At 35.9% G+C, this 24447-nt stretch overlaps 1 protein-coding gene and 1 pseudogene across 1 annotated transcript; one reads left to right on the forward strand and one right to left on the reverse strand.

Moving 5' to 3' along the window:
* Positions 1 to 716: 716 nt before the first annotated feature.
* Positions 717 to 5425, reverse strand: LOC110893199 (annotated as a pseudogene).
* Positions 5426 to 12394: 6969 nt separating this feature from the next.
* Positions 12395 to 14855, forward strand: LOC110893198 (protein FAR-RED IMPAIRED RESPONSE 1-like). The gene is made up of 6 exons (XM_035981336.1): positions 12395 to 12894; positions 13265 to 13523; positions 13676 to 13856; positions 14131 to 14188; positions 14327 to 14378; positions 14727 to 14855. The coding sequence occupies exons 1-6, from the start codon at positions 12395 to 12397 to the stop codon at positions 14853 to 14855; spliced, it is 1179 nt and encodes a 392-aa protein (XP_035837229.1).
* Positions 14856 to 24447: the final 9592 nt, after the last annotated feature.

A 24447-nucleotide genomic window follows, 5' to 3' on the forward strand; every position in this document is an offset into this window, starting at 1 on the left:
GTTGTTAGTCAATCCACTGATTCTAACCAATTTCAATTTCCATCACAATCAACCCTTACAGTCATGGCACCTTTTTCTTCCCTAACTCCTCCTTCTCCAAAATCTGTTTACACAAGAAAGAGAAAATTCATGGTGTATGAAGAAGAGAAGGAAGATATACCCGCACCAATTCCGTTATCAGCTACTCCGTTTATTCAAAGTTCACCTAAACCACTCGTCCCACCTTCATCAACAAAGATCAACCCATTGGCAGTAACTTTCCCTCTGGAACTGCTTGCAGTTCAAGATGAAATGACTCAATTTTACACAGAGGATGATCCATCGAAAAGAACCTTCCCATCTCTTCAGGGATTTGAAACTCCAAAGAATATTTATGAATATCTGAAGCTCAAGGGCAAGCAAGCAGAAGATAAAGCAAACGAACAATGTAAAAGGCTAGGAGACATTAATTTATCAGCTCGCATGCAACATTGGCTTGGTGAAGTCAAGAAGCTGGAAGATTTTGCTAGAGACCTGAGTAAGAATATGTCAAATCTGTCACCAAATGTTGAGCTAGAAAAGACATTAAGAAATGAGTTCTTGAACACTATCATGGAAACCAAGCCCTACGAAGCCTACAGATCTGATTTTAAAGACTGGCCCCTTGAGGCTCTTAATGAGGAAGTTAATAGAATTGATTGGGACTGCTAGACATATTGGAAAATCGACTAAGCAGTCTATTGATCTAGCTTACAGTAGGTTAGAAGAGCGAAGAAAGACAGGTTCATCCCTTCCTAAAAAGCCAGTATACAAAGATGAAACGATAAGGAAACGTCGGCAGACCGTTACATCTAAAAAGCTATTCTCATCAGCAGATGTATCCATTGCTGCCTGGAACCAAAGAAAAAGACAACAATTGATGGATGAGGAAGATGAAAATAGGTATGCTGAGCACAGAAAAGAGTCTATCAAAAATCAGTTACGATATGGATTGGATGATGCTTCATTGAAATTACAAGCTCAAGTTGCTGAAGCACTTCAGAAGTTGGCAAGCAGGCCTCAATCGCCAAACTCCTCTCAAATAAAACTTCTCCTAAGAAACCCATCAGACCCAAAAATACTAAAGTGGACGTCTGACGAACAGACCCATGAATTAACTTTGATGAAGTCTGATGGTAGTGTTGAAAAGATATCAAGGGAGAATGTACTTGGTCTGAATCCAGTTGACCTCCAAGATCTTTTTAACCTTCAGCTTGATAGAGATAAAGATGATACTGATTCTTTGGATTTTGAGCTCCAATTCAAAGGGCAAATCCGGGAAATGTTGATGAGAGAATAAAGAAAAGCTGATTTCTAAAATCTGCTGATTCCTTGATTTAGTTTTGCTGAAAGTTGTTGAGGCAGGTGATTGTGTTTTTGTAGTTAACGTTTGTTGAACTTTAAGTTGTATTCAAATTCTATGAAGTACGTATGTCTATAAACAGTTTATATTGTCTTTTTGGGTAAACAGTTAAATTGTATGTAATTGATATATTAACTGATAATCTATGTTTATAGTTGTCTTTTAGCTATAATAGATAACATGTTTTGGTACAATATCTATGCACGTATCTATATGTTCTATTAATATGTGTTATGCATGGTTGTCTAAGAAACGACTCGTGTTTGCAGCTCTCATTTTTAATGAGACTACTAAATTCTTTGTTAATAACATTATTCTCTTAACATCTGTTTACCAACCTTTGTAATTTCTGTTGACTGACCTTTTTAACATAGGTTAACTAACATGCATATCTGTTTACTATCTATCCATCTGGCAAGCTCTGTTGTAGACAATGGATAAATTTTTTTAGTAAAGTCTGTTGGAAAGCGACAGAGGTTTTTAACAGTTAATAGACAACAGTAGTTTGCTATCAACATAATAGAATTGTTGTTCAATAAACCTATTGACCATTAGTGTATATCAATTTTATAAGTCTGCACTAATTATTTTTTTACTCTCTGTCAATATGGGCTATGCATGGTTTTCTAAGAAACAGATGTTTGTGCTTAAACAGATGTTTGGTCATAAATAGATGTTTCACCTTAAACAGATGTTTTGTCTTAAACAGATGTTTGGCCTTCTATATCTGATATTTGGACTTAAACAGATGTTTGGCCATAAACAGATCTGTGGCATTAAACCAAACATCTGTTTAAGGTCAACATCTGTTTGACTATTGGTCAACATCTGATTAACTTTTGGTCAACATCTGTTTCAATTTTGGTCAACATCTCATTTAGTACTCAACAGAACTTTGAATAACTCAACATCTGTTCAATTTGTTGTTTCGTTTTCTTGAATTCTATGTAATTTTGTAAAGTAGTACAAAAACAAACATTTTTACAAAATCTTAAGTCACCCTTTCATTAAAGTAATTTTGTAAAGTAGTTTGCTCTCAACATAATGGAATTGTTGTTGAATAAAGCTATTGATCATTAATTTATATCAATTTTGTAAGTCTGCAGTAATTATTTTTTTACTCTCTGTCAATATATGTTATGCATGGTTTTCTAATAAACCTATTGACCATTAGTGTATATCTCTTTTATAAGTCTGCACTAATTATTTTTTTTTACACTCTATCAATATCGGCTATGCATGGTTTTCTAAGAAACGACCCGTGTTTGCACACGGGTCTTACCGCTAGTTATAATAATAAGAAGAAGATCAGTAATAATTAATTAATTAATAGAATTGTACAAGATTCAATCAATTGGTTTAGATACATCCTGTTAATTTTCAGAACATTAATTGAGGTTAAGGTTGCAACCTTGTTGATCTGCCATTATATATATATATATGGTTGTTGAAGGACGATAAATAGTAATTTCATTCTTAAAATAATATATTGTTTTTTTCATATTTTATTATTTCAATATTATAATATCTTATTATTATATTTACTTTTAACATATTTTCTTTTTTCCCTTTTGTCATTTTCTTTTTGTTTTTCATAATTCTTTCCTCTTTTTTAAAATGATATTACCTTTATCAATTAATTTAATATTTCGTTAATAAATTCCGTTTGTTAATTAAAAAATACTTAAGTATGCAGTTGTGTTTATTTTTCCCCTTGGATATTCCGAAATAAGTATTATCAAAAATGAAGTTGTATTCAAGCTACAGTATTTACTTGGTATCCTTTTACTGTATGATGATAAACTAAACCGGTTCTAATGTTTGGCTTTGGAAACAACATGATTCATTTTCAAATATCGTTTGTCTAACATTATCATTGCTCTGTTTCTCTGTTTCGCCGCAACGCGCGACGCCAATAAAACCTAGTTACAAAACAATTTACATTAATGAAACTCTTATTTGATTGTTTTATAAAATATCTAAAAGTGTAACAAAATAGTGAGGGCCTACATCAATGCCATTATCATGTACTTGTGACAATGGTAATCGGGAAATAATGAAATTTCCACTCGCATGTGATCTGTTTTCGTCATGTTTTATTTTCATCGTATCAAATGCATAAAATTAAAAGATTAATAAAAATGTATACCCTACTTTGCATGTATTTTTGACGTATTACATGAAGAGTGGCTTCATTGTAAACTTGAATATCTTGCAGAGCCAGAACTGTTTCTTTCAGCAGCTTCGATGCCTTATAAATAGTATAATGTTCTAAGGTAGGATTCTGCAAAATATATAAATAAAAAAGTTGAAGGTAAATCAAACTTTTTTAAGATAATTAGTTGAATATCAAATACAAAAAATAGAAAAACACACCCATAGATGTTCAACTTGATCTATCAAGTGTCCATTTAGCTAAGAAAACAGTTGATGTAAATATATATGAGGGATGCTGGAAATTTCAAAAAACTGTTGATGCATCAACATAGATTCCAGGAGACCATGAAATCAACTTATCAATCAAGAACAAAATAATTATCGAACAGAAGAAAGGGATTAACCCTAATACACAATTGTATTGAAATTGAACAATTGAATTTGATTGTTTCAAGGTACAAAAACATACTGAAAACCCTAATCTATTTATACATACTGAAGAGTTGTGTCTCTTCATGAAACGACTTGTCTCCGGATGATGTCTTACGCTTTGCCGCCAATCATGAAACGTCGCGTCTCTCTTGATGTGTTGCCATAATTCTAGATCGACATATCTATTCTGATGCATCGCATCCCTTCACTTGTGGGTTTTAATCTTTGGTTCTTGACATAACTAACCCTTATACTATGACGTAACTTCTAATTAAAACGTAAACATAATTTATACTAATTACACTTCTGACATGTATCTTCTCTTTCAAAAATGATCATCAAGACTTATACAATTAAAGTCCAACATAATGTTCTAAGGTAGGATTCTGCAAAATATATAAATAAAAATGTTGAAGGTAAATCAAACCTTTTTAAGATAATTAGTTGAATATCAAGTATAAAAAAATAGAAAAACACACCCGTGGATGTTCAACTTGATCAAGTGTCCATTTAGCTAAGAAAACAGTTGATGCAGCAATATATGAGGGATGCTGGAAATTTCAAAAAACTATACTTAGTGAGAGTTAATTCTGCAAAATAGTTTGCCAAATATTCCAGTTCTACAATGGGAACCTACATATAAAGTTAGTTTTATTACTCAAAATTTGATTTTAAATAATTAGTTGTAACTGAAGAACGAACTGCAGAGACGATTAACTTCTTTATATTGATGTACCTTGTAAGAACTTTGGGCTGCTAAAATAAATCTCCTGAAAATTATATAAAATAAATATCATACGTTGGAAAGTTGATAGCTGGAAATGCATAGTTATGAAAAGGTGAAATTGGAATTTTATAGAGGAAACGAAATTACAGTTGGAACAGAAATTTGAAAGCTTGGCACATCAACAACTTCACGCTCCATGTCTAGTATCTGATATGTAAATTTTGGTATTGTTCGTTTCTATTGAATTGAAGAAGAAAAGTGTACAAGGAAAAAATATAAAATGCAAGGCTACATGATAATCATCCCTAGAACATGGAAGGAGATAAATATATAAAAATAAAGAAATAAAACTAAATAATAGTCAAAATGTGCAGGAGGTAAAATAGGCAGCAATTTACACTCCCCTCAAATTGGAGCGTATAGGTAACGAATGCCTAACTTGCCAAGGAGAAAGACCAATTGTTGCGAACCCAAAGCCTTGGTGAATAAATCGGTGATCTATAGTTTAGTGTCAATATTATTCGGCTGAATTTCCTTTGACTTAACCCGTTCTCTAACAATGAAACAATCCATCCCTATTTGCTTTGTATGCTCCTGGTAGACGGGGTTGTTGGCAATGTGTCTAGCGGCTTGATTGCCACAAAAAATGGTGACGATTGACTTTGATGCAAGCCAAGTTTTCTTAGTAATCAATGCATCCATAACACTTCACTCACTGCGGTTGCCATTGTTGGTTTAGTATTGACCAAACCTACCGAAAGGTAACGGCTCAATCTGTGAACGTTAGTAACCCACGCTTTGACCGAGAATAATGGAGTTCCTGCTGAACAGGAATTCAGTTTGTTTTTCTCTTATTTAAATGTTTAGCTGCAACGTGTTTTTATTATTCATTTCACAATTAGTTAAAATTGTTGTAATCATTCTCATAAGCTTTCAAGCATCCAACTAATAAAGATTACATTCGGCTATATCTTTTTCTTATTTTCTTTCTTTAATTCACGTACAGCCTGATCCAAATCTAAGAGCATCTAAGTTCTGATCTGTGTGTATGCCAAAGTTCTTTCGATACAACCTGATGTCGATCATTACCAATCTTAACCCCTCAAAATATAACTTTCGTTTTAGTACTCGATCCTCACTCCTACGAATTACAACACTTGGTCGATAAAGATGGAAGCAATCATGGATGCCCACGGGTTGTGGGAGGCCATCGAGCCACCAATCGGCATGGTTGTAGACGAAAAGAAATTGAAATAGGCTCATGCCTTTATCTTTCAGTTGATCCCGTAAGCTGCGAAGAAGAAGACGGCCAAGGAGGTCTGGGATTCATTGAAGTCCTGATACGTAGGTGCTAAATGGGTCCAGAAAGCTCAGTTACGGATCTTGAAAAGTGAGTTTGAAGCTCTACATATGAAGGACGGCGAGACCGTTGACGATTATGCTAGAAAGCTATCCGACGTGGTCTTTAAATACTATAGTGGAAGGGCAAAGTTTGTAACACCCCAAATTTAACTAAGTACATTTTGTCTTAAAGGTGTTTATGTTATATATATATATATATAGGGGAGGGTTATCTTGAGAACGCTAAATATTACGAAAACCCTGAGAACGAATGAAAAAACCAATTAAAACCAATTTTTTTAATACAAACCTCATTGTAATTAAAGTACAATATCAAAACAAGAAACAACAACATCAAATAATTCATTTATCCTCTCAAAATCACTCTTATTAAATTTTTACACATCTGTAAATATAACAAATTTACACATGTGTAAATGTCAGACTTACTCATGTGTAAATTTTCTTTATTTACGAATTCATTTAAATTTAAACGTGTAAATTGAATTTATAATATTGTATTCGAAGAGTCATGATAAGTGCAAAAAAAAATTTTGAATTTGAATTGTTTTTTACCAATTTCTCGCGGTTTTTTTCATTTGTTCTCGCGGTTCTCACAATATTTAGCATTTAGCATTCTCATTTAAACATTCCCCTATATATATATATATATATATATATATATTATATATATATATAGGGGCCGCTAAAATGAAAACCATCCCAGTTGCGAGAACCATGAGAACCACTCTCCACCAATAAGATCATGCCACTTGTACACTATTATTTTAAATCCTAAACGTTATTTTGGTCATTTACTCAATATCTCTTGTCCATCTCTTTGTCTCTGTCATTTGCTTTTAAAGTCACCAGAGTTTCTCATTTCTCTCTCTCAAAATTGAAATTGCCCCTCATTCTCTCATATCTCTCTCTTGAAATTGTTCACCACCATCAACGGAGATACACTCCGACCACCGTCTCCTCTTCCACCGTTAACGGAGATCACACTCCGACCACCACCTCCATCACGTCGTACACCGGGGGGAACCGTATTAGATGAAGTCTTTGACCTGACTTTTCACCGTCGAAATGTCGGTGGCCGGTTCCGAGTCCTGGAGTCGGTGCCGGAGCTAGGGACGAACCTGTAGCCATCGCGTCGTACACTAGGAGAACCGGTGGAGCATCTTCCAGAACCAGAGTTGCCGATTTTTTCAACCGGTGAGTTCTTGGATCCACCACCGGAGCACCTTCCGGTAGCACGGCGGAAATGGAAGTCAAACTTCTTCTCCGGTTGAAGTCTTCTTGTACGGATCGGGGCACTAACAACCGATCAATTCCGTGGATTAACCAATCGGTTCGGATAACGTCGTTCGGTCGGGTAACTTTTGCCACACCATTTATGATTCTCTCGCGGGTGTTTCCTCGGGCCATCGGTAAGTGATTATTCAATTCATCCTCACAAAAGAGTTTTATGATGAGAAACAGATTCGGTTCCGGTATCATGACACGACCATTTTTCTGACCCGACCCGACCCAGGATGAAGTGAAAAAATAGGAGCTTTTGTGGTGGGTTAGGGGCGGTGGTGTGTTGAAGGCGGTGGTGGCAGTGAATGGTGGGTAGAGGGGTGGGTTAATGGGTTTTAGAGTGGGAATCGATGGGGGTGAAGGAAGATGGTGTTTTTTTGGGGGATTTGAATGTGGATGAATGATCTGTAAAGGGTTTTTGTGTTTCTTTGATGGTGATTTTTCATTGATTTTTGCTGAGGAGATTTTCCAATGATCTGTAAGATGGGTGTTTGTGTTCTTGATTCTGGTTAGTTTTTCGAATCTTGGACCATCTTTATTTTGTTTCATTTGGACCCTGGATTGATTTTGTTTTATTTGGATCTTGGGTTGTGTTTGCATAAAGTGAGTTGCTTTTATTTGGATCTTGGATTGATTTGTGTTTAAATTAAAGATATGGGGATTTTGAGTTAGCTGTGATAGGGCGAATTTTTTTTTCCGACAATTTGATGACGATGGCGCGACAAGGACGGTGGAGGGTAAGCTTTTACCTGCAACCCCACTTTTTCAGCATGATTATTGGAAATTTTGAGCCAAACCCCGTTTTTTTCAAGATCCCACACATGATTTTGAGTTTTGTTCTTGTTTTTTTTTTGTGCAGTCGATGATGATACGTTCAATCTATCTAAGACACCTACTGATATGTGATTTTTGGGTGAGTTGTATTTTTCGGTAAAAAAGTTTTTGTAAAAAAAAAGGTTTTCGTAAAAAAGGTTAAAACCGTAAAAACGTTTTCGTATAAATTTTTGTTATTTTGTAAAAAAAATTGTATAAAAGTTTTTGTAAAAAAAAAGTTGAAAACCGTAAAAAAAAAGTTTTCGTAAAAAACGTAAAAAAGTTTTAAAAAGCTTGTGCAAAAAAAAAGTTTTTGTAAAAAAAAGGTTAAAACCGTGGAAAAGTTTTCGTATAAATTTTTGTTCTTTGTAAAAAAAATTTGTAAAAGATTTTTTGTAAAAAAACAGTTAAAAACCGTAAAAAAAGATTTCATAAAAAACGTAAAAAAGATTAAAAACGTGTGTGAAAAAAAAGCTTTTGTAACAAAAAGGTTAAAACCGTAAAAAAGTTTTCGTATAAATTTTTGTTCTTTGTAAAAAAGTTTTTGTAAAAAAAAAATTCTAAAAAAGTCTTTTGTAAAAAAGTTTTGTAGAAAAAAAATTTAAAACCATAAAAATAGTTTTCGTAAAAAAAAGTTTAAAAACGTAAAAAAAAAGTTTAAAAACGTGTGTGTGAAAAAAATGGTGCGTAAACACGGGGCGTAGAAAATGGCACGATAAAAACGAGGTGTTAAAAAAAGGCTTGTAAAAAATCGGGTGATAAAATGGCCCGTAAATACGGGGCGTAAAAACGACGCATTAGAACGGGGCGTAAAAAATGACGCGTAACATCGGGGGTAAAAAAAGGCACGTAAAAAACCGGGCGTAAAAACGGCGCGCAAAAAACGGAGCGTAAAAAAACGGCGCGAAAATACGAATCTTAAAAAAGGCGTATAAAAACTGGGCGTAAAAAATGGCGCGTAAAAAACGGAGCGTAAATACGGCGCGTAAAAAAACCGAGTGTAAAAACGGGGCGTAAAAATGACGCGTAAAAAACGGGGCGTAAAAAAGGCTCGTAAAGACGTTTTTATAAAAAAAATCCTAAAAAAATTGTTTTTTTTTTTGTAAAAAATATCAGATTTTAAAATGTTTTTTAATTAAAAATCTGATTTTAATAAAAAACAATTAATTTAATAAGACAAAAAAGTAATAAAAATAATAAATACAATAAAGATAAAACAAGCAAATTTACTAAACTACCCTTTTGATATTAAAATATTAAAAAAAATAATAAGACAAAAAGAATTTAATATTAGTTTTTTTATTTTTAATCTCATCCATCTCCCAAGATCAATGGTTAGAAAGTGGGTCTAGTGATTCTCTTAACTGGGGGTGGTTTTTATATTAGCGGCCCTATATATATATATATATATATATATATATATATATATATATATATATATATGAATATTAAAAATGGTCAAGAAATCTTTACATGTAATGACTAGGGGAATAAACCTAGTTAAAATGTAAACCAAACACTTAACTTAAGAATGGGTTTTTCTAGTTAAAAATAAGTGTTCATACTTGAGGGGTCAAATGGGGAAGGAATAAGAGCTAATTTTAAAAGATAACTAAAAAACACACCACACACACATCAGTGTGTATGTGGGTGTCGCTTGGAGCAAGAGAAGGAGGGGAGAAAACCCTCATCTTCACAAAATCTGGGAATTAGAAGGGAAATCATGGCCAAATTCACTACATGAACACTTAAATTCGATCATCTAAACTAGTCTAACAAAAGGTAAGTCGAATATTATGATTTGGTGATCTCTCATAAGCAGGTTATGTTTAATTCGTGAAATTGAATGAGGTTTAGTATGAACATTGGATAAGATCATTATGTAGAAGATGAATTATGTTTGAATTTTTTATTGGATTGATGATTTAAGGTGAACCCACTTATAATGGTAGTATGATGAAGTATGATAATCATGTAGGTGCAAATTCATGTAATGTTGATGTGAAAATTTGTATGTCGTAGACCACTAATTAAATAATTTGATTGCAAGATGATGATTGTGTTAAATTGATTGATTATGATGGTTCATGTTATGAAATAAGAAGAATATGCATAGAATACTTGTACATTATGCTTTGCTAATGGTACGCACACCAAATGTTTGTTAAAATGCTTGAATGAAGAATTCTATGTGATAAAGATGATCTCATGTTAGTATAATGCTAAATGGTTAAGAATTGGGAAATGATAGTTGTTAACTCGATTACTTAAGAAAGAATGGAAACGAAGACATGGGATTGAAGTATGTTGATTGTGGATTGTAGGAGTAAAGGAAGAATACACAAGCCATTCCGGGTCGCAAGCGAAACACGAAAAAGTAAATCCTTATGCTTACGAGTTCTAGTGATGTATAATGTTTTTTTTATGTTATCTTACTAAGTATATAAATTGGTATCATGTTAAATGAAAATATGTAAAAGTTCGTTTCGTGTATACGGGTTGAACGATTAAAATGACATATGTATGAATTAGGAACTGATATCGAACCAGATACAAAAGAAATAAGGAATTCGACATTAAGACCCCTTAGAAAGTGCGATTGAATGAATGATAACGAAAGGATTGTCATCACGTTCGATGGAAGGTTTGGATTCTATGTTAGTTAATTTTGAAATAACTAATTTGACCCGAAACTTTGAAGGAGAGTTCCGGTACTCCCTAAAACGGCTAAAAGAGGATATGAAAGCATATCCAAGGAAACACTTATACCAAACCCTAGTTGGGAATATCTTGTAATATTATATACTTTTCAGAAAAAAATGACTGAACATTAAAATTGTCCGATCCAAAACCTGAAACAACAAATCCAACATTTACGCAGCAAAATTCAGCATCTTATGGTAATAACAAGATCCATTAATGATGTTAATTATCATAAATTACAGTCAAGATATTGAAGATATCTTAAGGAAACATATATATTGATTACCATACAAGTTGCATAAAATACCCGTTAGCGATCCGATAACGAAACTAGTGCCGAATTTAACATCTAAACATCAAATTAACAAGTCTAGTGAACTAGTTAAACATGTTTAACACCCTAGACTACAATTAGCATCCTAATCATCCATAATTTCCCTAAACACCTAAATATCTAAGTAAATTTTTCAACACATGTCTAATGCATATTATATTATCACCACCATACGCCTAACACCCCCCCCCCCCCAAGTCGGTTAACATGGGTCCCACCCACCTCCATGTTGTGATGAAGAAGATAATGGGTGAAGAGTATGAACTTAGAAAGATATGTATGGCTAGGGAAAGATTTGGAAGATTATATACATCTAACACCACTTCATTCTTACCTTTACACTTCAAAAACTCACAACAAAAAAAATTCCCCTTCCCCCTTTATACTTACGGCCCAAGCACCCCCTCTTATCTCTTCATTTTTCAAACTCTAACACACTAACCACAAGTAACTTTGATGAAGAGGAAGATGGTCTAAGGAGGTTTCAAGTCTTGGAAGCTTTCAAGAAGCATTGTTCTCAAGTGTGGAGCTTTCTTCTCTTCTCATCATCTTCATCTCCATCATCTAAGTTCATCCCTAGCCTAAGTGCTAGCAGTAAACCTCATCTAACCTTGTTTAAGCTTCTTGATGCATGTAGTTACTAGATGTACAAGTTAATCATCTTGAAGCTCAGATTTAAAATATATGAAACCTTAAAAAACACCATATTCTACATAATATACTTATTGCTGTGATGAACTTGTGATATATTTTAGTGGTGATCTTGAAGATTATATTTAGACTAGAGATCTTGCAAGATTATGGTTAAAAGTAAGATCTAAACATGTATATGTTTAGATCTAGCAAGATCTACAAACATGAAGTGTCATGAACTTTAAAATGTGATCATGATTAAGGTGTAATTAACAAGGGATTTACATGATTAAAATGTGATTAACAACCTTAATCATGAATATATAAACTTTTGGTGGAAAAGTTTAGGTTAAAACTTATTAGTATTTTATTAAACTAAAAGGGACTTTATATATATATATAGGGTAAGGTTCATTCGAGAACCACCTTTATTGCGAGAATCGCGAGAACCAATGTGAACACAACCTAAAATAGCTCAAACGAAGTTGCTTACTCGAGTCAAAGGCTTTGCCCCAAAACTGGATTACCATTTATCATTCCTGATGTTAGTGAAGAAATAAAGCCCACGATGGACATGGTATTCTCAAGCCTCGATGATTGTTATTCAATGTATGTTAAGTATGCCAAGGAGTGTGGGTTTTCAGTCAGGAAAGGGACTACAAAGAAAAACTCTAAAGGTGTCTTACATATTAAGTATTACTTGTGTACGAGATCTTTGTTATACAAGGACAAGAAGGTTGATACGTTGGACCCCAATCAAAAGGAGCGATTAGTGCGATCCAACTTTTCAAAGAGGACTGATTGTGGTGCACTGTTATGTGTAATTTTTGAGGCCGGATCATGGAAGGTGTATAAGTTTGTCGAGGAGCACAAGCATGATCTTCTTGAACGTCCTGATAAGCATTTTCTTCCAACTAAACGACGCCTCACTCAGCTCCAGAAGCATGTTATACACAGCATGTCTAAGCTGAATTTGGGTCCCGTCAAGGCGTTTAATGTTATGAAGACTTGTTTTGGCGGTTTTGAAGACGTGGGTGCAAGTAAAGTTGAGTTTAAGAACTATAAGAGGCAAATTAACTTGTTTATAGGGGAATATGACGGCGATATGGTTGTGAGACATTTGAATGAAAAAAAAACAGTCCCAGCCTAATTTCTCGTATGATTACTTCACAGACAAAGAGAATCGTTTGAAGGGACTTTTTTGGTGTGACGATCAAGACAAACGTAATTACCACGTGTTTGGTGATGTGATTTCGTTTGACGCCACATATCGTTCCAACAAGTAATATTTTATAATTCAATTTCTTCTGTTTTTTGGCGTTTTATGAGTTTATATGCAATGGCGTTTTTATTAGTTTACATGATATGGCGCTTTATTAGTTTACATGCAATGGCGTTTTTATTATTGTTTCAGTTCTCATGGCATTTTCATATGCAGATACTCTATGGTGTTTGTACCATTCACTGGTATAGACAATCATCACTACAATGTTACATTTGGTGCAGCATTATTTGCGTCGGAAACTGCTGATACGTATATTTGGTTGTTGGGAGTTTTTCTAAAAGTTGTTGGTTCTCAACCAAAAGTTGTTGTCACTGACCAAGATCCAGCAATGAAAAAGACTATTTTTGCTGTATTTGTTGACAAGAGGCATCGGTTATGCATGTGGCATGTGATGCATAAACTTTCTCTGAAGGTTGGTATGCTTATTTTTACCCTTGGCGTTTTAGGATACACTGCGTTTTAAAATACATGGAGTTTTGTACCTTGTTACTGTTTTTTAATTAAGATTTGTCTTTGTGTAATTTATATGTTTTTTTATGCATGGCGTTTTCGTGTTATACATAGGTTGGTGTTAGGCTATGCAATTCCACCAATTTTAAAGAACGTATTTGTGGTGTTGTGTGGACGGATATTCTCACATCTAAAGAGTTTGAATCAGAATGGAAAGCGGTTATCGCAGAGTTCAATTTAGCAAATAATGACTGGCTATCTGATTTTTTTTGCACTCAGGGAATCTTGGATCCCTGTATACTATAGAATGGAAGAGATGTCGGGTCTTATGCGAACGACATCGAGGTCGGAGAGTGAGAATCATTTTTTTGGTCAAGTGTGCAATTCGAAAGCTACTCTTGTTGAGTTCATGACTCATTACGAAACTACAATAGAAGCATAGCGTCACACACACTAGAAAAATGATCATGAATCTCGATACAAACCGACCCCAGTTGAAGAGTAATTACCAATTGTTGGAAGGCCAAGCTGTTGACATATACACTAAAAGTATTTTTGTGACGTTCAAGCTGAGCTAATTGGATTTGCGGATTGCATAAATCAACGTTACGAAGATCAGCCCGATGGGTTTGTTAAGTTTTACATAAATGACTTCTAGCAGCCTTGTACATCCTTATTTGAGGTAAACAATGGCGTTTTGTTTTTATATGGCGTTTTCTATTAATGGCGTTTTATCATATCCGATGTGTTTTTTAATTTTTTTAGACAAACATTCTCTGCATGGCGTTATAGAGATATTGTTTTTGGCATTTTTCAGGTAATGTTCCGTAAGTCTGATTGCACATGCAGTTGCTCACGCAGGTGTTTTGAATAGTTTGGTTTGCTATGTAGACATATATTCTATGTTTTGAGAATTATGGACATTAGGGAATTTCCAAAACAATACGTTCTGAATAGGTGGCGCAAAGAGGCTTCCCCAAACTGCTCTCTCGAATACTCAATTAGTCGTGAATATATGACCGAGCTTGATCCCGATGTGCAAAGTATGATGCGAGATATTATTTTTTCAACAGAATATACTTTGAACCATTTATCTAGTAAAGAGGAGCTATCCTTATACAAGGATCATGTTCAATCTTATATGACGAAGGTTCAAAATATGCAGATTTTTGCTCCTCCCGCTAGTACTAGGGATAGATTTGCTGAGATAACCGATCAATATAAAAATGACAAGAATCCGATAAGAGTCCCTGTTGGGTATAATCAAAAGGTTCTGGTTCTCGAAAGCGCCTGAAATCTAAACAGGAGATAGCGATCGAGAAAAAGAAATCAAAGTCGAAACCCGAGGCCAAAGAAAGACAGTGTCAGAACTGCAAATGCTATGGACACTACGCATCGACATGCAACCAGGCCGTAATTAAAAGAAGATCGACAAGGTCTTCGAGAGCTAGTGAAGAGTAGTTTGGCGTTTTGTATTTTTCATTCTTACAGAACACACACAGATGGTCTTCGAGAGCCAGTGAAGAGTAGTTGGCGTTTTGTATATTTCATTCCTATAGAACACAGACAGATCCCAGTTTGGTGTTTTACATCATTTATTATACATCATTTTTTTCTATCTTTTTCTTTCGACCTATTTGTTTATAACATGCTACTTTGAAGTTACATAACAAACAATATAAGATCAGACAATCAAATCAAACGCCAAGAAAAAAAAGAACAACACCACTAAATAAAACAACCATAAACCTCTAATTTTAGTCATGCTAAACTCAATAATGTTTTGCTAAACGAGATGGATGTAGGTCCACTCGTAGGATCAAGAAACCTACTTTCTTGTTGAAACAACACAAATACAAGTGCGGAATCCTTGTAGATATGCAACCAAAGTATAACAAGCACACGTAACCAAAGATTCACTAACTTTGATTAATGGAAGAGAACATACACAAAACACATACACACAGTGTTTATACAGACTCACCAGCTCTCTTGATATGTTCTGCACACATTAAGCAGTTATATATAGGCCCCATCCCAGTAACATCACGAAGAATGTTACTGGGCCCACGAAGAACCAAAGTCCACGAAGAACTAGGTTCTTCGTGAAACATCACTATGAAGAACCAAGCTATGCACGAAGAAGGTTCTTCGTGAGGGCCACATCCCACGAAGAATAGGTTCTTCGTGGGAGGCTGCAAACAGCAGACAAACAAACAGTTATATGCAGAAACAGTTTAACAAGAGACATACATTTGCAGACTTGCACATAAGCATTGCATTACAAACCAAACATACTAAAGGCTATGAAGTGTCGTACCAAGTCAAGATAGGAGGATATCTTGACTTGGTCGACTTGACCAAAAATACAGACTCGATTAAACAAAAGACCGTTTCATTACATTACAACGCATAAAAAGTAAGAACAAGTAACTGATGTGCGTTAGGTGTAATATATTTTAGGTGTATATTTTAAGCCCTTTTTACACTTTTTAGCCAAGTTTTAAATTTATAAAACACGATATTTACTAACACTAAACACACATATGGGCAAATGCATCCATCGTGAACGTATTATAGTGTTGGTAAGATACCGAGGTCGTCCAAGGACACAAGAGCTTTTAGTACTGGTTTATCCTCAACGTCTAATCAAATCAAAAGTTAGAAAAAAGGTTTTTTAAACTAGAAAAATAAAACTAACTAAAATGCTGAAAAATAAAATAAAAGTAAAAACAGATAGACAAGATGAATCACTTGGATCCGACTCGTGTGTAGTGTAACCTTTGATTATTTCCGCACTTTTGCACTTTTCAAGAGATTATCTTAGTTATTGTAGTAGGCCCCTCTTTTGAAGGTGACGTTACCCTCAACCCAGTAGTTTGAGTCAGCAAGGATACAATGCTAAAGGGTCGGATTATTGAAAGATAATTAATTAAGTTATTGATGCATAATGTGGTAGGCCCCTCTTTTGAAGGTGACGTTACCCTCGGCTAAGTAGTCTGAGTCAGCAGAGATACAGTCCTAAGTAGCCGGGTTAAAGTTTCAATAGTAGCTTACTTATGAGGGGATCAAAGAGCTTGGACCCCCGCCATCCAATACCGGTGGGTATTGAAGGAGGTCCTACTAAATTTGACCCAGGTCCTTTGCAGGATCTATACATTGAACAATGGCAAGACTCTTACCAAACCGTTCCCTTAACCCCGACCAGGTAGCCAACATATCTCCATATAGACCGTGGAGATATGAATGGTGAAAATTTTATTTTATATAGACAGTAAAATAATGCCAAGACACCACGGACAAATGATAAGGAAGAATCACCTTCAACATAAGAAACTGGTTATTAAAGTCATTAATACATAACCAAATAAAAAGTGCGAAAAGATTAAAAATAAAAAGTATTACACTAAACACTTGTCTTCACCAAGTGATGTAAGAGACTTAGGCAAACATGGCCTTTGATTGTCAAGAACTCTTACAATCAATCTTGGATCCCGAGACGACTCACACACTCTATGATGGACAATGGATGATGGTGGTGGATGATGGTGTTGTGATGGTGATGGGTGGTGGGTGAAGTGTGAGAGAGGTGGTGTGCCAAGGGATGGTTTGAAAATGAGCCAAGCACCCCTATTTATAGCCTGAACAGTAGCTTGGGCACGGCCCTATGTCCATCCTCCTTCTCTTTCTTCATTAATTGCAGTTTGTCTGCATTAGTTTACCACGCCCCGTGTCCGCTGGGCACGACCCCGTGTGCAGAAGCGTATCTGTACTATCAAGATTTCCTCATATTCTGAGAATCTTAGAGTTGACCATGGCCCCGTGTCCAGTGGGCACGCCCCCGTGGTGGGCGATAGAAGCTTCTACAGCTTTGTCTTTTTTGCTGACACTTGGGCACGCCCCCGTGCTCACTGAGCACGGGGCGTGTTCAGCCTTCTGTTCTCTTGTTTTGCTTGGGAAGATGCTGTCTGGGGGGTCGGGTATGCCACGTTTGTTCCTTTTCTTGTATTTATGTTAGATTTAGCTGCCATTTTGCTTCTTTTGTTCATTTGAGCTCATTTAATCCTGAAAATACAAAAGGGAGACAAAAGCACACTTTCTCCAACATTAGTACTAAAAAAGGGTTAGTTTTATGCCACAACTGATGTAATTTATATGTTGCATTTTGTGCACATCAAATACCCCCACACTTGAATCTTTGCTTGTCCTCAAGCAAAACTCTTTATAATGTGGCTTTACACTCCCAAGTGGAATGGGTAGAAGAGAAGGTTTTTGGGTTTGTCATAGAGTGTCGGGATTTCCAAGATTCTTTATTAAGTTTTATTTTTATTTATTTACAATCCTATTCGTCATGATTTATTAAAAACGTTACATAAGATAAATTACTTAGTAGGGCATAACATGCCTTTTTAAAATTCCATTTATATACAAGTTCACATACCTCATGGGGGATCACTCAACACTCGGCTGAAGATGTATTTTTAGTGAATCACTCGAGAGCGGCATGGAACTTACTCCTACCATAAGCTTGCCATGCAATCAATCCTCCTCCTTTTTAACTATACACCTTTGTAAATATCAAGAGGACTTTTGGGTGAAGGGTTAGGCTTGGGCTAAAGGTGGGTGGTTGGGTTAGTGGTTAGTAAAAGGGCGAAAAGCGTAAAAAGCGTCGGTTTTTGGAAGACTTTTAATTTTTCATAGCTTTTTATTTTGACGAAGCATTTCTTTCAAACAAAGTTATTTTTAATAAACTTGTTTGTTTATTTCTTTTGGCTTCGTCATCATCATCATTCATTTTTTTAAGGAAATCATAAGAAAAACTGAGCTTTGTTACTAAAATAAAGGGTTTAAAATGAAAAAGGGTTTAGGTGGGTAAAAAGGGTGTTTGTTTTGGGTTAAGAAATGAAAAGGTTTAGGCTCAAAGGGTTAACTATGGGGATTTTGGGTAGGTGGTAAAACAAAAAGAAAAATAATGGTGTAGAAATAAAAAGGGTTAGTCCTAATGCCTCCATCATTTACTTACTTGGGTTTAAGTTGGTAAGGACCGAGAAAGTATCGTTGTGGCAAGTTCTAGAGTCGTAAGAACCAAGCGGCTATTCACACAAGAAACGAAAAATGAGCAATTAGTTTAAAGATATGTATTTGTATGCTCAAATAAGGCTCAAAACTCACTTTTTGTGGGAATGAGTTTTTATGTAATCAAGTATATATAATCAAATTTTAACTAAACTTGTCATGTCGTTTCATAATTTTCTTATGTTGGTTCTTTTTTTATCACGATGCTATCGGTTGTAAATTTGTAAAAATATAACCTTTTTAGAATTTGAAATTCCCAAATTAAACCTAGACAAGTAAAAAAAATGAAAATTTTTGACAAAAAATTTGAGGTGATTAACGGTTCCAATAGAGTTTTGTGTAAGGCTTGTTAATTAGGACTTGCAAGATTCAAGGTTTTAGCATCCCCCCACACTTAAATTACACATTGTCCTCAATGTGTCCCAAAAGTAAGTTTTTAGGTTGATTGAATGTGCAAAAAGGTATGAAAAAGCAAAACTTTATGTTACTGGGCGTATGGACACGGCCCCGTGGTGTCCGGGCACGGCCCAGTGTTCAGATCGCCAGTAACAAAAATTTGTAAAAAGAAACAGAAGCCTGGACACGGGGGCGTGTTCAGTGAGCACGCCCCGTGTCCAGTTACCTGAATTGGGCATTTTCTGCAGATTGTGCAGCACGGGGCCGTGTTGGGCGGGCACGACCCGTGCTGAACTTGCTGTAAGGAAGAAAAATTTGTCGGGAAGCTTTGTTTTTGTGCATGGGGTGCTGGTTCAAGTTTCCCTTGTTATCCTTCACTATCCCGAGTGTGTTTTATTCATTACAACATCATCCAAACATTAAAACCATCATTCATTAAAACATAGAGAGAATTACATAATATTCCTAAAAATTAAAAACAAAGAAGAAAAATAAAAGTTAAACTAAACAGGTCAAGTGACGCATAAAATCATTCTAAGGAGCTCTACTTTTACGTTAAGAACCAAAATTCCAGAAATAATTCTCTGGTATCTAGAAGCTTGGTAGAACTCCGAGCCGAGGGGTGTTCCCTAGATGTTGTTAAAACCATTCTTCTATCTCTCTCGGGAGAAAGAAGGCGACTTCATTTTCCTCAACGTCTTGTGGAGGGGGAGTGACACCAAACGGAACCCCGTGTAGTATATCGCGAGGAGGTCCCGGGTGTATGGTGTACCACTCGGCTGGTATGATGACTTCAGGAACCACGTTCCATGCCCTTTGGGTTATGACAGGTACCAAAGGAGGAGAGGCGAGAATGTTCAACCTTTGGTGCAAAAAGTTGACCTCTCGGAGACACCCTTCTAGTCCCACCGTTAAGTGATTGATATGGTCGACCAATGCTTCTTCCACCCCCATCATTTCATCAATAGCCTCTCTTAAAGCATAAACATAGTTTACGAGAGAGTCCTCTACCGTTGATGACCTCCTCCCCTGTCGGTTGTTCCTTGATTGCGACGAAGATGTTCCGCTAGCTCTGCTCGCCATTCTGAGAAAACAGATCGAAAAGGTTTTAACTTATATTTGGACAGTACCTCGGACATGGCCCCGTGTTCAGCTGTCTGCAGGTTTTTAGAGCAAGGAATCTTGGAGCTTTAAATTACTTTTTCAACTTATAAGTTACTTTTAAGCACAAATAATTTAAAACAAATTTGTATAACTTATTTTAAACAAGATTCCTTAAATAATAACCTTACAAACATCATAATAAAGCTTGGAATCATGGAGTTTCCAAGCTTTAATGGAGGTATTGAGTGAAAGATGAAGAAGAAGGCAATGAACAAAAGTGGAAAGGACAAGATGGTTGTTGAGAACCTTCTTCATAATATACCTAGGATGGTATGAGTGAAGATCCCAGCAAACCTTTGTCCTTGGAGTGGTCCAAATGAGCAGGAATCTTGCTGCATTTATAGAAAACGACAGCACGCTGCACACGGCCCCGTGTCGGCTGAACACGGCCCCGTGTGCAGACAGAATCCTGACACATTTTGTCCGTATTCTGAGAAAAATCAGAAAGGAATCTTTTGGTGGACACGGGGGCGTGTTGACCTGGACACGGCCCCGTGTCTAGAAGCTGTCTTATGGAATTTTCCTATTTTTAAGGAACCTATCCGGATCGGGAAGTTCCTTACTGGATGGAACAACCCCAAAGTGCCTAAGATACCTTAATTGCTCTAGATTAAGACGAGAACGCAAGAGGTTGTCGGTGAGGGTGATTCCTCTTTTTAAAGAAGGTGGACAAGTCCAACCCTTTCCCGGGTTCTCGTTAAAGAAGGTGTATGCCGAATCGCTCAGGTCTATGTATGCATCGAACGAAGTCGATGGAGAGTCCATCACAGCACAGTCGGCACATGGACGACTATCGCCCAAGTCTTCACTAGAGTTAAAGGTATTATCGGGAACAACGAAGTTGTTTTTATTCGAATGCGATCCCAACAATTCTTCTTGGGTATAGTCTTGAGATGAATCAATGAAATCCTTCTTAAGTTCTTTTAACCAATTAAGAATTAGATCTTCTAATTAAAATAGTTCATCAAGAAGCATTTCTTCTAGAAGGTCCGGTTGAGAGCATTTGAGGGAGAATTATGGGATTATTTTTACTTTCGCCCCTCTTAAGGCTACAGGAAAACAATGGGTCTATATAATGGGGCTTATAATTTAGAAAATAACATTCTAATTCTTTATGAGAGCCTCCACATATTTGACACCACGTACCATAAGAGTGCCGAAAGTAAAAAGCATCAGTATCACTCATGTTTGTGTCAGAGATTACCAACCGTCGAGATCTTACGGTTCTGTTTTCAGTAACTGAATCTTGGGCACGGGGCGTGTTGAGTGGGCACGGCCCCGTGTTCAGCTTACTGTCTGACGTAAAACAGGATTGCCAGTTCCAAAGATTGGGCACGGGGCGTGTTCAGCGGGCACAACCCGTGCAGAGTTATGTAGAGGCTGAAAGCTTAAGAAAATCCTAGAAAAAAACATAAACATTAGAAAAACGATTAGGCCGTTGATTCCTAACTTTCGTAAAATCCTTGTGTCCCCGGCAATGCGCCAAAAACTTGGTGTGCGTTAGGTGTAATATATTTTAGGTGTATATTCTAAGCCCTTTTTACACTTTTTAGCCAAGTTTTAAATTTATAAAACACGATATTTACTAACACTAAACACACATATGGGCAAGTGCACCCATCGTGAATGTAGTATAGTATTGGTAAGATACCGAGGTCGTCCAAGGACACACGAGCTTTTAGTACCAGTTTATCCTCAACGTCTAATCAAATCATGTCACACCCCCAAAAATACCACCCATGGGAAACCCTACTAGGCGTGTGACAAACCAATAACGAGCCACTGATCATATTGAACCAAACACAAGTTGTTAAATAAAATGATCAATTATTAGTGAAAAGTACCATCAATAAGTTTAAATGAAACCAACTCGTTCAGCAGAAGTAAATAAAAGAAATCATAGTTTAACTGTTTCAAATTAAATGTATGTAATCGATAAACCCATCATTCGTATCCAATCAACACGACCCATGACCACTCCAGCTACTTCAGACAGCAAGTTCCAAATCCATATAACCTAACAACCTGCGAGCATGCAACAAGTGTATCAGACAACGCTGGTGAGTTCATAGTTTTACGAAAACGTTGTTTACAAGTATGTAGTTAATCCATTGAAGTTAATTCCTGAAGTAATGTTGAAAACAATGTTGATAATACCCCAATACAAGACGGCTTCTGATTATTTTGCCCTTTCTCCAATGCTCCTATCAAAGCATTGGTCATGACTAGGTCATTAGTTCAACACCCGTCCTCCAAGGTACGGGGTGAGGTTGCCAAACCTAAGTAGCGCTACTAACTAATACCATGTTACCTTCCCGGTAACCAAACAACACGGAGGGACTTTAAAAGTGATAGGAAGAGTATATTATCCAACATTCCCGTTTTTACCCAAAAAGACTTATCCCTCACAAGGATACCCACTGACTGTCCCAACCACCGGGACGCATGCTCAAGAGAGATGAACTCACCTTCGATTGCTCGGTAGATTTTAAATACTCGTTTATCAAAAGTGATCAACCAAGCCCTATCGTGGTTACCAAAATTAGTCAATTTCATGTATACGTAAAAATAGGCGTTCTTTGCATTTAACACACAGGTTACAAACAAAAGCACTTAGGTTATTACACTGACCATAGCAAACAGTTTAATTAACCAATACAAGTTCATACCAAACCATATCACAAGTGATTCCGTTCACAATTAGCTTTACATGTCTCGGCTCTTCACGGCTTCTTAATTACATTTATCAATACCACATGTCAGCAATTAATCATATACATAATGGCACTAGGGATTCTGGGTCATGTATTCAACATATATAATTAATAATGTTACATGTATGATAATTAATCAAATTCATCAACACAATCTAAAAGGTAACAGAATTGTTTTTATCGAATGATCATCATCGTCGCTGGTATACATTAATACCCTAACTCATGGAACCCCCCGGCCCACTGTACTCTTACGGTACCACTTCAATCACCAGCCCAGCCTAAGCGGCCCATCACTGATGTTACACGAGTCCAATTATAAATCAACTATAGCTAAGTAGTCCAGTTACAAATGTCCACCCTAGGCCTATTTTTAACCAATTTCAATCTTTAAAAGAAGGTTGATATGGACCTACTGTTACTACCATCCATTAATAAAATTCATCAAGTTCCTGTCATCATATTCCATATATCATTACCCAACATTAACGATCCAGTACTAGACTTTGATAACCATCCCTAATGCCCATGCACATATTTAAAACCCTATCAGATTACTATGTCGCTTCCAAATCAAGAATTCACACTACCATCATGGCATTAATTAATACTCCACATGACTATCAATGACATCTTTATTTGATTAGATCAAGGCTTCACATGCAGCTCAATAGTCAAGGAATTTTAAGTGGACCACTCTTACATATAACATTAATAATGGCCGACAATTGATTACTATCAACTTGCTTTCTATTGGACCATACTATAACATCAATCACTACATCAATAGGTCATCGTCTCATCACAATTACAACAACATGCATAACAATTCGAGCATCAGTCATCATATGAATCAAAGATCAAGGGTTGCACATCATACAAGTCCTATCGGCCACACTCTAACCTAAAATCACATGTATGTGCAAATATATACATATATATATATATATATATATATATCATCAAGTATTCAGTAACACATCATAACATAATTCTTTCTTTTCAAACAGCCCAACTTTTAACCAAGATCCACCAGAAATTCTTATTAAAACAAACAAGTCCAATTACGGTTCCTCATGCAAAGGAGCAATTTACGTTAGTATCATGCGTCCAAATAATTCACAGAGCATGGATATAGTTTCATAAATCAAGATTTCACATGGGTACAGTTACTAATTAAAAGTTAACATAAGCAAGAATCCACTAACCACAATCTTGACCGTATGAGGAGATAATTCAATGATGATGAGAGGGGGATCCTACTGTCTTCGCAATACAAGGGATGGGGGTGTCGTCGCAATTCAAGGAAGGAGGGGTAGGGTTTGTTTATTGGAGTTGTGAGGTATTAGATAACATGTTGAGTATATATCGCATTATGAGTTCCTTTTGACCGACCCTTATCAAACAATCAACCCATTATCAACCTGATTGGGCTAGTTAAGTTTAGTAATATATGTTTTTGTTTTTAAATTATAATCGGCCCACTATGTGTGTTTGTTTTCAATTCATAACCGGTTGGGCTTAACTCGGGCCTAG

Source organism: Helianthus annuus, chromosome 12 (genome assembly GCF_002127325.2).
Source record: "Helianthus annuus cultivar XRQ/B chromosome 12, HanXRQr2.0-SUNRISE, whole genome shotgun sequence".
Taxonomy (NCBI): domain Eukaryota; kingdom Viridiplantae; phylum Streptophyta; class Magnoliopsida; order Asterales; family Asteraceae; genus Helianthus; species Helianthus annuus.

Excerpts from the sequence above, each read along its gene's own strand:
- LOC110893198 (XM_035981336.1), top strand. The coding sequence starts at position 12,395 with ATGGACATGGTATTCTCAAGCCTCGATGATTGTTATTCAATGTATGTT. Across the intron at positions 13,524-13,675 it reads TGCATAAACTTTCTCTGAAG|GTTGGTGTTAGGCTATGCAA; the intron begins GTTGGTATGCTT and ends TGTTATACATAG. Across the intron at positions 13,857-14,130 it reads TCAGGGAATCTTGGATCCCT|CTGAGCTAATTGGATTTGCG; the intron begins GTATACTATAGA and ends GTGACGTTCAAG.